This window comes from Somniosus microcephalus, chromosome 11, assembly GCF_052327205.1.
Source record: "Somniosus microcephalus isolate GS21.2 chromosome 11, FLI_Smic_1.0, whole genome shotgun sequence".
Lineage (NCBI taxonomy): Eukaryota > Metazoa > Chordata > Chondrichthyes > Squaliformes > Somniosidae > Somniosus > Somniosus microcephalus.
In genome coordinates this window covers 27,398,359-27,413,614 of record NC_140997.1, presented here as the reverse complement: position 1 = coordinate 27,413,614, position 15,256 = coordinate 27,398,359, and the positions used below count along the sequence as shown (strand labels likewise).

At 44.1% G+C, this 15,256-nt stretch overlaps 1 protein-coding gene across 1 annotated transcript in view; it reads left to right on the top strand.

Annotated features, from left to right (window-relative positions):
- LOC147110427 (uncharacterized) overlaps positions 1–14,928 on the top strand; it is a 79,294-nt gene extending 64,366 nt beyond the window's left edge. The window contains exons 10-12 of the mRNA XM_086002232.1: positions 13,722–13,789; positions 13,934–14,004; positions 14,713–14,928. Coding sequence (XP_085858358.1) covers positions 13,722–13,789; positions 13,934–14,004; positions 14,713–14,928 — 355 coding nt within the window. The remainder of the gene's footprint in view (positions 1–13,721; positions 13,790–13,933; positions 14,005–14,712) is intronic.
- Positions 14,929–15,256: the final 328 nt, after the last annotated feature.

The following is a 15,256-nucleotide window of genomic DNA, read 5'->3' as shown; positions in this document are numbered from 1 at the left end:
GTTATAATAATGGATTTTAAATTCATTCTAATCTATCAACTTTATCTCTAATGTTTAGTACAAGGGTGTTCAATCTTTTGGATACATGTGCCACAATCAGTGAATGACCCACATATGAATACATAAAAATGTGAGATCCCCATACACCGAACCCCATACATAAAAACACGAGCCTCCCATCCACACCAAAATCAAAACCTTCCATTCACAAAGATCCAAACTTCCCACAGAAAAATTAGCTGTCTTAGCTTTCTGCTGTTCGCTTCTAGGCATGATTTGGTCTGCTTGACTGTTGTCCATTTTCTCCCCCAGCTCGCACAGGTCCACTGGCATCCACCGTCCTCCTCAATTATTTGCCCCCCCACTTTGATCTCTCTCTGCTGCTGCTGCCTCCGTGCCTACAGCCACATGAAGCTTGAGTTCCTTAAACCTCCCGGGTGAGGAAGACTGGTAAAGGCTAATTCCTGATTGGTACCAAGAGGCTGCTTCCTCATTGGTTAAAATACAGCAATCAGTGAGCAACCTTTGCTAATCTTCCAAGTCTCGGGCACTTGAAACCTAATCATCAATTCCAGGATTTCCAACATGAAAATCCCAGGCCATCCTTAGCAAGCTTCCATGTTACTAGTTGGTGTTGAGCACAAAGGGAACCAGAGGTGAAGTAAAAGGTGCTCCAGACCACAGCCCACAGCCCATGTTCTGGACACCCTTGGCTTAGTGGATCAATCCAATGTCCAGCGTGAGGCTGGATCTTACAGACGGGGAAGGTACCAGGTTCTATTTCTGCTTTGTGCTGAGTTAGTTGATGTTGCCTTGGCAATAGGAATAATAATGGGCCTCAGTGTTGCTGAGCCAGGGTTTCCACTCCTGATAACTGTTCAGTAACTCCTGCACTGTATGCTCATAACTGTCAGTTGAGAATGTGATAGGGTTTGGCTATGATTCCCCTCTAGAGTCAGCCAGTTTTGTATGTGCTGTGACTTTCTAAACAATGATCATTGTAATATATCCATTAACAAACAGATTAAAAGAAATACAACTTGGACAAAACATTACATTAAAAAAAAATAGTGACTTCATGGTATTCCACAATATTGCAGTTTGTCCAGATACTGTGGCTGCGATTTTCTCGATTGATGCAGCTTGGGAACGGGTCAGGTGGCTTTCGGGTTCCAGTCCCGCCCCCAACTATGTTCGGCCCACAGACGTGATTTTATGTCAATTGGCCTTGTTAAGCCCGCCCTGCAGGCTTGTCGGCCAATTAAGATGAAGCCGGTCAGATGACGTCATTTAATGCTGCGTCATCTGCCGGTTTTCTTAAAGGGACCACGCACAATTTTTTTTTTTTTGACAGCTGATTTCTCAGTGTTTGACAGCATTGAGATGCTGCAAACACTGACAATCATTGTACAAAGGTGAGCTCTTGCACCCAGGCTCTCCAGTGACTCCCTCCTTAGGCTAGAAGAGCTGTTAGCTGCAGGTGAGGCTACAGAAGCGATCTGTCACTGGTGAGAGAGGTTCTCCCAATGAGGTGGGGCTAGACATACAATTCAAAACTTGTTACCTAGAGAAAAGTCTAAATGCATTAAAAATGAATTTCCCAACATTTCCTTACCTCTGAAACTCACCAGTGCACCACTGGATCCTTCACCCCACTTCTGCAGCTGTCATCAATGCAGAAACATTACAGCAGACTCACAACACGCCACACTTACCTGATGTGGTGTCCGGACATCAGGAAGCCCAAAGTAGAAGTGTCAAAATTGAAAAATAGCATGTTAACTGCCTGTTAACAACCTTTAACAGGCAGTTAAGTGGCTATAATCCTCTTCCCACCGCTAGGTGTTGGGTCCATGCGCAAATCGGGGACATGACACTTGGGAAGATTGATTGGAGGCGGGTTGACAGCAGATTTCCTGCCCACTGTCAATCTTTGCGATTTTGCCGGAGGTCCCGTCTCCAAACCCGCCCGCTGAGCGCAGGCAAAATTCCGGCCTCTTACACTGATTTCAGTGACGATTTTCAATATTATTAAACAAATTATATTGTGCCATTTCTGAAATAAGCTACGGAATATGTCCAAAATAATGGCAACAGGAAGAGAATGGAAAGTACACGTCTTGTACTTTGGGATATGGTACAAGGAACCTTGCAATGAATAGTACGTCAGTAAAATCCTCTAAACCGAGCTAATCTTTCTACAGGTTCCCACATTGCTTCATTTTTTCTGGATCTTTACTCGCGCCCAAATGAGAAGGAGAGGGGTTCCTGGACCACGTCCTTTATTTGTGAGTTAACCTCGGGCAACTTTGGGGAAAGGAACGTGACAAAGTTGCGTGAGACTAGTGATTAAGTAGCACTGGCAAGCAACATAGAAATCTGTATGTTCTTGCTAATGGTTTCCTATGTGAAAGATACCACTTATTAATGTTGACTCAATAGCGTGCTCCAGCTGGTTGAAACAGGGAACTGTTGAGCCATACAGACCAAGAAGTGCCCAGGTTTTTGGAACCTTTTTAGAACCACTGTCCGTCAGCCATGGCTCAGTTGGTAGCACCCTCACCTTGAGTCAGAAGGTCATGGGTTCGAGTCCCACTCCAGTGACTTGAGCCCAATAATCTAGGCTGACACTCCCAGTGCAGTGCTGAGGGAGTGCTGCACTGTCAGAGGTGCCGAGTTTCTGATGAGACGTTAAACCGAGGCCCCGTCTGCTCTCTCACGTGGACCTAAAAGATCCCATGGCACTATTTCGAAAAAGAGCAGGGGCGTTCTCCTCGGTGTCCTGGCCAATATCTAATCAATCAACATCACTAAAAACAGCTTATCTGGTCATTATCACATTGCTGTTTGTGGGAGCTTGCTGTGCGTAAATTGGCTGCCGCGTTTCCTACATTACAACAGTGACTACACTTCAAAAAGTACTTAATTGGCTGTAAAGCACTTTGAGACGCCCGGTGGTCGTGAAAGGCGCTATATAAATGCAAGTCTTTCTTTACTTTTTTCATAATTATAAGCTTTGATCCCTGGAATTGTTCTATTAAATATTCGCTGTACCTTTTCCTTGGCTCTAACATCCTCCTATAATGGTTTTTAAGTGATAAAGGAGTAGTCAAATCATGAATTTCTTCTGTTTATTCTGTTAATTGTTTTTTTGCACTTTGTGTTACAAAGCTATTATTCATTCCATAAGCACTATAAAACAATTTTATAGGAGCAACAGTGACATCACATCAACATACTAATATATATAGATGGATGTTCTCTCTGCATAATATTTTCATAATATTATTTCCAGGAATATGAATAATTAACATACTTAAACTATTAAATAATAATTGCCGCTTTCGTTACTGCACTTTTCATAGAATCATAAAATGATACAGCACAGAAGGAATCCCTTTAGTCCGTCGTGCCTGTGCCAGCTCTTTGGAAGAGCGATCCAATTAATCCCACTGCCCTGCTTTTTCCCCATAGCCTTGTAAATTTTTTCCCTTCAAGTATTTATCCAATTCTCTTTTGAATGTTACTATTGAATCTCCTTTCAGGCAGTGCATTCCAGATCACAGCAACTCACTGTGTAAAAAAAACTGTTTCCACATGTCGACTCTGGTTCTTTTGCCAATCATCTTAAATCTGCGTCCTCTGGTTACCGGCCCTTCAGCCACTGGAAACGGTCTCTCCTTATTTACTCTATCAAAACCGTTCATGATTTTGAACACCTCTGTCAAATCTCCTCTTAACCTTCTCTGCTCTAAGGAGAACAACCCCAGCTTCTCCAGTCTCTCCACATAACTGAAGTCCCTCATCCCTGGTACAATTCTGGTAAATTTCCCCTACACCCTCCCCAAGGCCTTGACATCCTTCCTAATGTGTGGTGCTCAGACTTGAACACAATGGGCCAGTAATTCCTGTCCCAACGCGTGAGTACGGACGGGGTACTCACGCGTGGGCCCGGAGGAATTGCCGGTTTTCAGCATGCACAGCGCATGCGGGGAAAACTGGTATTTCCTCTCCTCTGACCCAAGGGGTTAAGAGGTGGAACGCGTGCGAGGTTTCAGGTAGCGCGTGCGCACTGAACTTCTCTTTTTTTTGAAGAGTTGCCCGTGGGGAAAAGACTCCGGTTTTTATGCGGGAAAAAAGCAGCCGTAAGTACTTACTTTTAACAGGTAAGTGGTCTATTAAGTAAAATTAGAAATTTTTTCCACAGGTTCATTATTTTTGAAGACTTTACAGTAAGGTAAGTGTATTTTTAGCCCTGATTTTTTATATAATAATTTTTTTCAAAATTTAAAATTATTGTTTAAAGTAGTTTTTTATAGTTATTTATAATTCATTTAAGTAGTGCGATGTTTTTTAAAATTTTTTTTCAAGTTTAAGTAGTGTTTTGTGGCCAGGAGTTTTCATGAGTTTGACAGTTCTTACTATCAAACTCATGAATGAACTTTTGCAACCTCCCATTGGTTGCCCAGTGCTCACGTGATCCCAGCCGGCTCATCGCACTAAGTACGCCGCTGGGTCACGCACGCACAGCGCGGCAGGATCTGAAGCGGGCCAGTGACAGGAAATGCAATGCGGGCCAGGATTGAAATGACAGCGCGCCGGGTAAGTGCACATCGGGGGCTTGCACGCGCGGCAAGCCCCCGAACCTAATTTCTGGGCCAATACTCCAGTTGAGGCTTACCCAGTGTTTTATAAAGGTTTAGTATAACTTCCTTGCTTTTTGTGCTCTATTCTTCTATTAATAAAGCCAAGGATCCCATATGGTTTTTTAACAGCCTTCTCAACCTGTCCTGCCACCTTCAAAGACTTGTGTACATACATCCCCAGGTCTCTCTGTTCCTGAACCCCCTTTAAAATTGTACCATTTAATTCATATTGCTTCTCCACATTCTTCCTACCAAAATGTATCACTTCACACTTTCATCTGCCATATGTCTGCCCATTTCACCAGTCTGTCTATGTCACAGAATCACAGAAACCCCACAGTGCAGATAGAGGCCATTTCGGCCCATCGAGCCTGCACCGACACATATCCCACCCGATCCCCGTAACCCCACGTATTTAATCCCCTAACACTAAGGGTCAATTTATCATAGCCAATCATCCTAACCCGCACATCTTTGGACTGTGGGAGGAAACCGGAGCACACGGAGGAAACCCACGCAAACACGGGGAGAATGTGCAAACTCCACACAGACAGTCACCCGAGGCCGGATTCGAACCCGGGTCCCTGGCGCTGTGAGGCAACAGTGCTAACCACTATGCCACCGTGCTGCCGTGGTCTCCTCCTGAAGTCTGTTACTATCCTCCTCATTGTTTACTACATTTCCGAGTTTTGTATCATCTGCAAACTTTGAAATTATGCCCTGCATACCCAAATCCAAATACATCAAAAAGAGCAGTGGACCTAACACCGACTCCTGGGGAACACCACTGTATACTTCCCCCAACAAAGCTTACTTATTACAGTGTACGGGTGAAAACAACCGTTCACCACAACCCTCTGATTTCTGTCCCTTAGCCAATTTTGTATCCATGCTGCCACTGTCCCTTTAATCCCATGGGCTTTACCTTTGCTAACAAGTCTATTATGTGGAGCTATCCAGTGATTTATCATGCTGTACACCCCATATAGACTCTAGTGTATTATTATCCATCCAGTTATTTTATTGTATGATTTACTGCTGCCATTAATGCAAAACAAATCTGAACATATTCTAGAAACTTGTCAATTACAACTGCACACTGTAATGAATAAAATTTATCACTTAAGCTGTATCAAAAAGCCAAATCAATTATGATCATTCACTGTAACCAAAAAATCTTGTCAATTGCAAATAAAAGTCATGTGATAAGCCTGATAAGTCAAACTAAAAGGGAAATTAAAGCACATAACACAAAGATTCTTCATATTATATATTTCTGTTGTTAGATTATTTTTGTTATTTTGACATTCTCTCCCCAACAGCCAGAAGCAATCTGTTACACAAGAAGCCTGTTGTATTTCTCGTGTGTAACCAACTCCCACCAGTTGGCGCTGTACCATCGCTCATGTCTTTTTCAGAGGTCAAATCCCTTTTTCACGAGGTAAGGCAACTGAGTGGGATTGCTGGCAGTAACTTTCAAACCAAATGTTGCAACGTTTAATCAAATTTGGAAATGTTATTCACGGAATGCAAACGTACAAAATTTCCCAATCCGCAACTAAAAGGGTTTATGCTCCTGGAGCAGTGCAATGCGTGTTGGCCATACTAATTGGAATATTGGGCACCAACAATTGCAGGCCCGTTGCACAACCCTCCTGATTTACTTTGCCCATTAATTTAAAAGGACAGAAAGTTGGGTGGGTTGCATAACAGGCTCAGTGTCCTTCATACCCAATATTCTAGTCGGCACTCCTAGCGTGTGCTGCTCTGTGCCAAGGGATGCAAAAGTGGAAAATTTACCCTTAACTGACATCCGCCTGGACATGCATACAGTCTACATCTGCTAAATACGCAAACTAAGTGTAGAGGCAACAGGGTAGATCTTGACTTTGTGTGACAGTGTAAAATGGGTGATGACGAATTGACTGGAAATAAAAATCATGAGAGATGTAAAATGGGCTGCCGATTCACTATCATCCATTTTACACTATCACACAAAGTCAAAATCTACCCCACGACTCGCACCATGATTGGGTTTTGTCCCTACAAAGTCCATTGATAATCTTAGGCAGTCCCTCAAAACCGAGGATGACTTGCTTCCACGTTAAAAATGAGTTCTCTGGTGACTGATGAGTCCAATGTGGGACCTACAGTCGCTGTCACAGGTGGGGCAGACAGTGGTTGAAGGGGTGGGTGGGTGGGGTGCTTGGGTTGACGTGCGCTCCTTCCGCTGCTTGCACTTGGCTTCTGCTTGATCCCGCCGAAGAGACTCGAGGTGTTCGGCGCCTTCCCGGATGCTTCTCCTCCACTTTGTGCGGTCTTGGGCCAGGGATTCCCAGGTGTCAGTGGGAATGTTGCACTTTTTCAAGGAGGTTTTGAGGGTGTCCTTGAAGCATTTCCTTTGCCCACCTGGGGCTCCCTTGCCGTGCCAGAGCTCCGAGTAGAGCGCTTGTTTTGGGATTCTCGTATCGGGCACGCGGACAATGTGGCCCGTCCATAGGAGCTGATCGAGCGTGGTCAATGTTTCGATGCTGGGGATGTTGGCCTGAGCGAGAACACTGACGTTGGTGCGCCTATCCTGCCAGTGGATTTATAGGATCTTGTGGAGGCAGCATTGGTGGTACCTCTCCAGTGCTTTGAGGTGCCTGCTGTACATGGTCCATGTCTCTGAGGCATACAGCAGGGCGGGTATCACCACTGCTCTGTAGACCATGACCTTGGTGCCGGGTTTGAGGTCCTGGTCTTCAAACACTCTCTTCCTCAGGTGACCGAAGCCTACACTGGCACACTGAAGGTGGTGTTGGACTTCGTCATCGACGTCTGCCTTTGTTGACAGTAGGCTCCCGAGGTATGGAAAGTGGTCCATGTTGTCCAAGGCCTCGTCGTGTATTTTGATAATCGGGGGGCAGTACTGTGTGGTGGGGGCAGGTTGGTAGAGGACCTTTGTCTTACGGATGTTTAGTGTAAGGCCCATGCTCTCGTACGCTGCGGTGAAGGTGTTGACGATGGTTTGGCGTTCGATCACCATTGACAATGGCCTGCAAAGCAATCTCCTTGTGCAACAGCGCTCTTAAATGGCAATGTTTACTGTGCCTTTTTAGCGCTGTACTCTTAGAGATGTTTTTCAATATTTCTTTACAAATAGAAGAATTAGTGGAATTATTTTTTGGGAAACCATTTTGACTTGCAGTAAATTTGGTTTGAAATGTCCTCCCCAATAAGTTGCTGGAAGGTGGTTTGTGAATGAATCATTTGCAGGACTTAAGCAGAACAGGAACGGAAGGAGAAAAAGGTCACATGAAAAGTAATTCTTCCACTACTAGTTTTCATGGGAGCTTGGCATTCAACTGCAAGCTGCAAAGTCTGTAAATGAAGGTAAATTTTATGATGTGGGTTGATTCTTTTGTGTCCCAATGATAGTATTTCATGGTTGAAGTGGTACAAGATGATTTGAGGCATACCATGGAGAACAGCGTGGACCTAAGCCTGTCATTATGCCACCAACCACACTACAGACCTTGGCACATCTACCTGCAATCATTGAAAACAGCTGTCCTCCGAAGGCTCTAGGCCAGCAAGGACCCAATTGCAAAGCTTTGCAATCTGCAGCCAACCTGTAACACAGGCACAACATAGGCTGTGAAAGTCACTTCTGGGCATGCTGTACTCTTGTCCTACGGGCAGGCTACCCTACAATGCCAAAGAGGGCAACCCTTCTCTCACCCACCTCGTGCAACATAAGGTTCACATTGCCAGACATGGAACAGGAGGTCAGGTACTGTGCCTCTCTGTAACTTTCCCCAGACACGGCATCACAACTCCACATTCGTTTTCCTGGAACTTGATGGGCATGATTCCGTACTTTCCTATGTTTAAATTAGAAACCTGTTAGGATGCAGTTTTAAGAACATAAGAAGTAGGAGCAGGAGTAGGCCATATGGCCACTCGGGCCTGCTCCGCCATTCAATAGGATCATGGCTGATCCGAATCTAGACTCACGTCCACTTCCCTGCCCGCTCCCCGTAACCCCTAATTCCTTGATCTGCTAGGAAAATGTCTATCTCCGTTTTAAATTTATTTAATGTTGCAGCTTCCACAGCTCTCTGGGGTAGTAAATTCCATAGATTTACTACCCTCTGAGTGAAGAAGTTTCTCCTCATCTCAGTTTTGAAAGGGCAGCCCCTTATTCTAAGATTATGCCCCCTAGTTCTAGTCTCACCCATCAGTGGAAACATCCTTCCCGCATCCACCCGATCAAGCCCCCTCACAATCTTATATGTTTCGATAAGATCGCCTCTCATTCTTCTGAACTCCAATGAGTAGAGGCCCAACCTACTCAACCTTTCCTCATACGTCAACCCCCTCATCTCCGGAATCAACCGAGTGAACCTTCTCTGAACCGCCTCGAGAGCAAGTATATCTTTTCTTAAATATGGAAACCTAAACTGCACGCAGTATTCCAGGTGTGGCCTCACCAATACCCTGTATAACTGCAGCAAGGCTTCCCTGTTTTTATACTCCATCCCCCTTGCAATAAAAGCCAATTCCATTGGCCTTCCTGATCACCTGCTGCACCTGCATACTAACTTTTTGTGTTTCATACACCAGGACCCCCAGATCCCTTTGTACTGTAGCATTTTGCAGTTTATCTCCATTTAGATAATAACTTGCTCTTTGATTTTTTCTGCCAAAGTGCATAACCTCACACTTTCCAATATTATATTCCATCTGCCAAATCTCTGCCCACTCACTTAGCCTGTCTATGTCCTTTTGCAGATTTTTTATGTCCTCCTCACTCACTGCTTTCCCTCCCATCTTTGTATCGTCGGCAAACTTGGATATGTTGCACTCGGTCCCTTCCTCCAAATCGTTAATATAGATTGTAAAGAGTTGGGGTCCCAGCACTGACCCCTGCGGAACACCACTAGTTACTGATTGCCAGCCCGAGAATTAACCATTTATCCCAACTCTTTGTTTTCTGTTAGATAGCCAATCTTCCACCCATGCCAGTATATTACCCCCAATCCCGTGATTTTTTATTTTGATCAGTAATCTTTTGTGTGGAACCTTGTCAAATGCCTTTTGGAAGTCCAAATACACTACATCCACTGGTTCCCCTTTATCCACCCTGTATGTTACGTCCTCAAAGAATTCGAGCAAATTTGTCAAACATGACTTCCCCTTCATAAAACCATGCTGACTCTGTCCGATTAAATTATGTTTATCCAAATGCTCTGTTACTGTTTCCTTAATAATGGACTCCCAACATTTTGCCAACCACAGATGTTAGGCTAACTGGTCTATAGTTTCCAGCTTTTTGTCTACTTCCCTTCTTAAATAAGGGTGTTACATTAGCAGTTTTCCAATCTGCCGGGACCTTTCCTGAGTCCAGGGAGTTTTGGAAAATAATCACCAATGCATCCACAATCCCTACTGCCACTTCTCTCAAGACCCTAGGATGTAGGCCATCAGGTCCGGGGGATTTATCCGCCTTAAGTCCCATTATTTTACTGAGTGCCATCTCCTTAGTGATTTTAATCGTGTTTAGCTCCTCCCCCCCCATTGCCCCCTGTTTGTCCAGTGTTAGGATATTTTTAGTGTCCTCTACTGTAAAGACTGATACAAAATATTTGTTCAGCGTCTTTGCCATCTCCATATTCCCCACCACTAGTTTCCTGGTCTCATCCTCTAAGGGACCAACGTTCACTTTAGCCACCCTTTTTCTTTTTATATAGCTGTAGAAACTCTTACTATCTGTTTTTATATTTTTTGCTAGTTTACTTTCATAATCTATCTTCCCTTTCTTAATCTTTTAATTATTGTTTGCTGGCTTTTAAATGCTTCCCAATCTTCTATCCTCCCACTAGATTTGGCTACTTTATATGCCCTTGTTTTCAGTCGGATACTATCCTTTATTACTTTACTAAGCCACGGATGGCTGTCTTTTCTTTTACTCCCCTTTTTCCTCAGTGGAATATATTTATCTTGAAAGATGTGAAATATCTCCTTGAATGTAGACCACTGCTCTTGTACCGTCTTACACTTTAATCTGTTTTCCCAGTCCACTTTAGTCAATTCTACTCTCATACCTTCATAGTCTCCTTTATTTAAGCTCAGTATGCTGGTTTGAGATCCAACTCTCTCACCCTCAAATTGAATTTGGAATTCAACCATATTATGGTCACTCATTCCAAGGGGATCCTTTACTAGGATATTTTTTATTAATCCTGTCTCATTACACAGGACCAGATCTAAGATTGCCTGCCCCCTGGTTGGTTCAGTTACATACTGCTCAAGGAACCCGTCCCTAATACAGTCTATGAACTCTTCCTCAAGGCTGCCATGCCCAATTTGATTAGTCCAGTCAATATGAAAGTTAAAATCCCCCATGATTATAGCTGTTCCCTTATTACATGCCCCAACTATTTCCTGATTTATACTCCGACCAACAGAGTTGCAACTGTTAGGAGGCCTATAGACTACGCCCACTAGTGACTTTTTCCCCTTATTATTCCTTATCTCCACCCAAACTGTTTCACTATCCTGATCCTTTGACCCAATATAATTTCTGACTATTGCAGTGATTCCATCCTTGATTAACATAGCAACCCCACCTCCCTTTCCTTCCTGTCTGTCCTTCCTAATTGTCAAATACCCTTGTATGTTTAGTTCCCAGTCATGATCATCTTGCAGCCATGTTTCCGTAATGGCCACCAGATCATACCAGTTTTAGGTCCTGGATTAGGTTCTAATGCAAATCTAGCCAGAAGTGTAATGTGCTGGCTGCACAAAATTTTCCCAGATCAGCTCAATGCCACATCTGGCACTTTCCTCCTTATTTCTCACTTCAACCTCACCAAAGGCTGCCAGCGGGCCATTCGAGCCTTTCTAATGGACTTTTGCTCCCCTTGAAATTTCAACAGCACTGCCATTTTCTGGTCCCCCTGTTATAGGCTAGCTCTCTGCGTTAGGCTAATGATGCACTGGGATCTGGGAATAACCATGGAAAGGAGCTGCCCCAGAAAAATAGTGTGCAATCAACTTCTGGCTAGATTTGTACTAGATTTGGACGGTGTCAGCCGTGGCTCAGTGGGTACCACTCTCGCCTCTGAGTCAGGAGGCTGTTGGTTCACGTTCCACCCCAAAGGCTTGGACACATACAATGCAGTACCCAGGAAATGCTGCACTGTTGGAGGTGTCATCTTTCGGATGAGATGTTAAACTGCGGACCCTTCTGCCCTTTCAAGTGGACGTAAAAGAACACCTGGCACTATTTCAATGAGCAAGAGAGTTCTCCCCGGCGTCCTGGCCAATATTTATCTCTCAAGCAACATTCGCTAAAATAGATTATCTGGTCATTTATCTCATTGCTGTTTATGGGACCTTGCTGTGTGCAAATTGGCTGCTGCGTTTCATACATTACAAGAGTGCCTACACTTCAAAAAAAGGCACTGTAAAGTACTTTGGGACATCTTGAGGTTGTGAAAGGTGCTAGATAAATGCAGGTTCTTTCTTTACTAGAACTTTGCCAACACAAAAAACTATCTGAACAGGTTTCTAATTTAAATGTAGGATAGCATGGATGAGAATAGGCCATTTGGTCCACCAAGTCCCTTTATTCCTCAGAATAGGTCTCTCTCCTGCTAATTAATCTGATGGGGAAAAGTTCTGCATAAATACTTCCTGATCCCCGTAGGTAATCAAATGAAACTACTGAATACCTATCCATTCCTACATCTAGATTAGTCAGTCCCGGCCAGCTGTCCTCTACAGATGACAATGGGATTTAGACCTAGATTGAAGAACCAATTGCTAATGTGGCCATAAGAACATAAGAATTAGGAGCAGGAGTAGGTCATACGGCCCCTCGAGCCTGCTCCACCATTCAATAAGATCAAGGCTGATCTTCGACCTCAACTCCACCTTCCCACCCGATCCCTTGATTCCCCTAAAGACCAAAAATCTATCTATCTCAGCCTTGAATATACTCAAAGACTCAGCATTCACAGCCCTCTGGGGCAGAAAATTCCAAAGATTCACAATCCTCTGAGTGAAGAAACTCCTCCTCATCTCAGTCTTAAATGGCCGACCTCTTATCCTGAGACTATGCCCCCTAGTTCTAGACTCTGCAGTCAGGGGAAACAACCTCTCAGCATCTACCCTGTCAATCCCTCTCAGAATCTTACATGTTTCAATGAGATCACCTCTCATTCTTCTAAACTCCAGAGAGTATAGGCCCAATCTACTCAATCTCTCCTCATAGGACAACCCTCTCATCCCAGGGATCAATCTAGTGAACCCTCGTTGCACCACTTTTAAGGCAAGTATGTCCTTCTTCTGATAAGAAGACCAAAACTGTGCACAGTACTCCAGGTGTGGTCTCACCAAAGCCCTGTACAATTGTAGTAAGACTTCCTTACTCTTGTACTCTGTCCCCCTTGCAGGAAAGGCCAACATGCCATTTGCCTTCCTAATAGCTTGCTGTACCAGCATGCTAACTCTCTGTGCTTCCTGTACGAGGACACCTAAATCTCTCTGAACAGCTAAAAGCCACGGCTTTTATACAAAAAACAACAAATTAAACTGAGTAGTTAGTTTTAAAGAATGAGTGATCGGTTCTTGTTTTTACAAAGGTTAAAAACGCTGAGTGGTGATGACATCATCAGGTCAGCTGGCTTCCATACAATGTGGAAGATAACAGTGTGAAAAGTTACCACACACAGTCAAAAGTACAAAACCGCTGCCACACCCTGGGTTAGTGGTTATATCTCTAAAGTAATGCTATTTCAGCCCCTTCTCAAAATCAGGCACAGTAGATCCAGTCACCTGGATACTATTATAATTTTAACAGAAAATGCTGGAGATACTCAGCAGGTCAGGCAGCATCTGTGAAGAGAAAAACAGAGTTATTGTTTTAGGTCAGTGACCTTTCGTCAGACCTGAAACGTTAACCTTGTTTCTCTCTTCACAGATGCTGCCTGACCTGCTGAGTATCTCCAGCATTTTCTGTTTTTATTTCAGATTTCCAGCACCTGCAGTATTTTCTTTTTGTTCTATTATAATTTGTTGTTTCAGTGAACATTTTGAAAAAGACAAGAAAGAAATGAACAAAAGAACGCTAAACCTAAGGTGTCATTTTCTGAGTACAGACTGGCGGTGCCGACCTTCGCCTGCTGGCAGTGCCTATTGGAAAGTGTTGGCCCCATTACCCATGAGGTTCTCTGCCACGTGCTTAGAAAGTAAACTCCCTGCTTCTGACCTCTTTATCTGTTTGCTTCCTTATTTAGGGCTAGTAATGGTGGCACTCTTGCGATATGTTTATGAACTGGCATTGTGCAGAACAACACTGTCCAGTGTGGTACTGAGCCTAGACCCTGGAGGTACCAGGTTCAATCGCCAGCCTGTGTTGAATTAGTTGATCTCAGATGAGGGGGCAGTAGGAACTCTACAATTGGCCTCAGCCCCTCTGGGCTAGCGGAGGGAAAAAATTGGTCAGAGACATTGCCGCTGATCACTAACAAGGACCCTTTGTGGAAAGTGTGCGGCCATTGTATGAGGATAGGATAAGGCTCAACTGTGAGGCTCTCCACAGTGATATTAACCGGCTCACACCTGAAGTACGGGCACTTCAGTGAGCTGAGGTGCCAGATGATTGCTGAAGCCTGTGGAACTGTGCCCAGCATTAGTCAGCACCTTCAGGAGATGACGAGTCGAAATGAAATCCGTCTCCAAATATTATCGTTGGGTTTCGTGCATAAGCATTTCAGGATTTGTTAGCCAGATTCAGCAGCCCATCTGCCTTTAGTCAGCTGGTTTATAGATACCAGAGGTAATTGATTAATGCAAATGTCACTCTGTGGGGTAAAGTTGGTGAGACCCGCACGGACAGCAGGGTCTCCCATGCAGCCTGTACATAGCGGAAAATCCCAGCATACGCCAGTAATTTTCCAATAATACTCTGGCAGCGGATGCCACAATATTTCCCCTTGTGTATCTACATATATTTCACCTTATGTCACAGTAAATGGACTATTCAGTTTGTGTTCATTGTAATTTCTGCTTACAGTTTGGACACGCACTGCAGCACATGCTGACCACAGTGCCATACGCCATGGCAGCCGGGCTCAATAACATTGAATGGGATGCTGTTGAATTCCCCTCCCAGTTTATGGAGAACTGGGTCTATGATAACGACACAGTAGCATTGATCAGTGGCCATTACCAGACAGGAGAACCGCTGCCACAGAGTATCTTTGAACAACTACTGAAAGGTACGGAGTAGTATTCAAATTAATTTTCTTCAACCTCTTTTTAAAAAAATATTTAAAGCCATGCTAATATCTTGGACACCTTTGGAGTTATTTTGGCCAAAGGATGAAAACAGGCGCTAAGTGGGTGCGGTGTTAATAAGAGTAGCTTGTTTGAAAGTCTGGATTTAGCACTCAATTTTGGTCCTAATTGCTGATTACCATAATATGAACTTGCGAGGTGCTGAACCAAACGTCTGCAGGTTTAGCACTCAAGTGCTGATTAGACGGACGCAATTTTCATGGAGCAGTATACTGAAGATGTGGAGTGCTCTGGTTGGTACACAGCAGCATGTTGCAGGA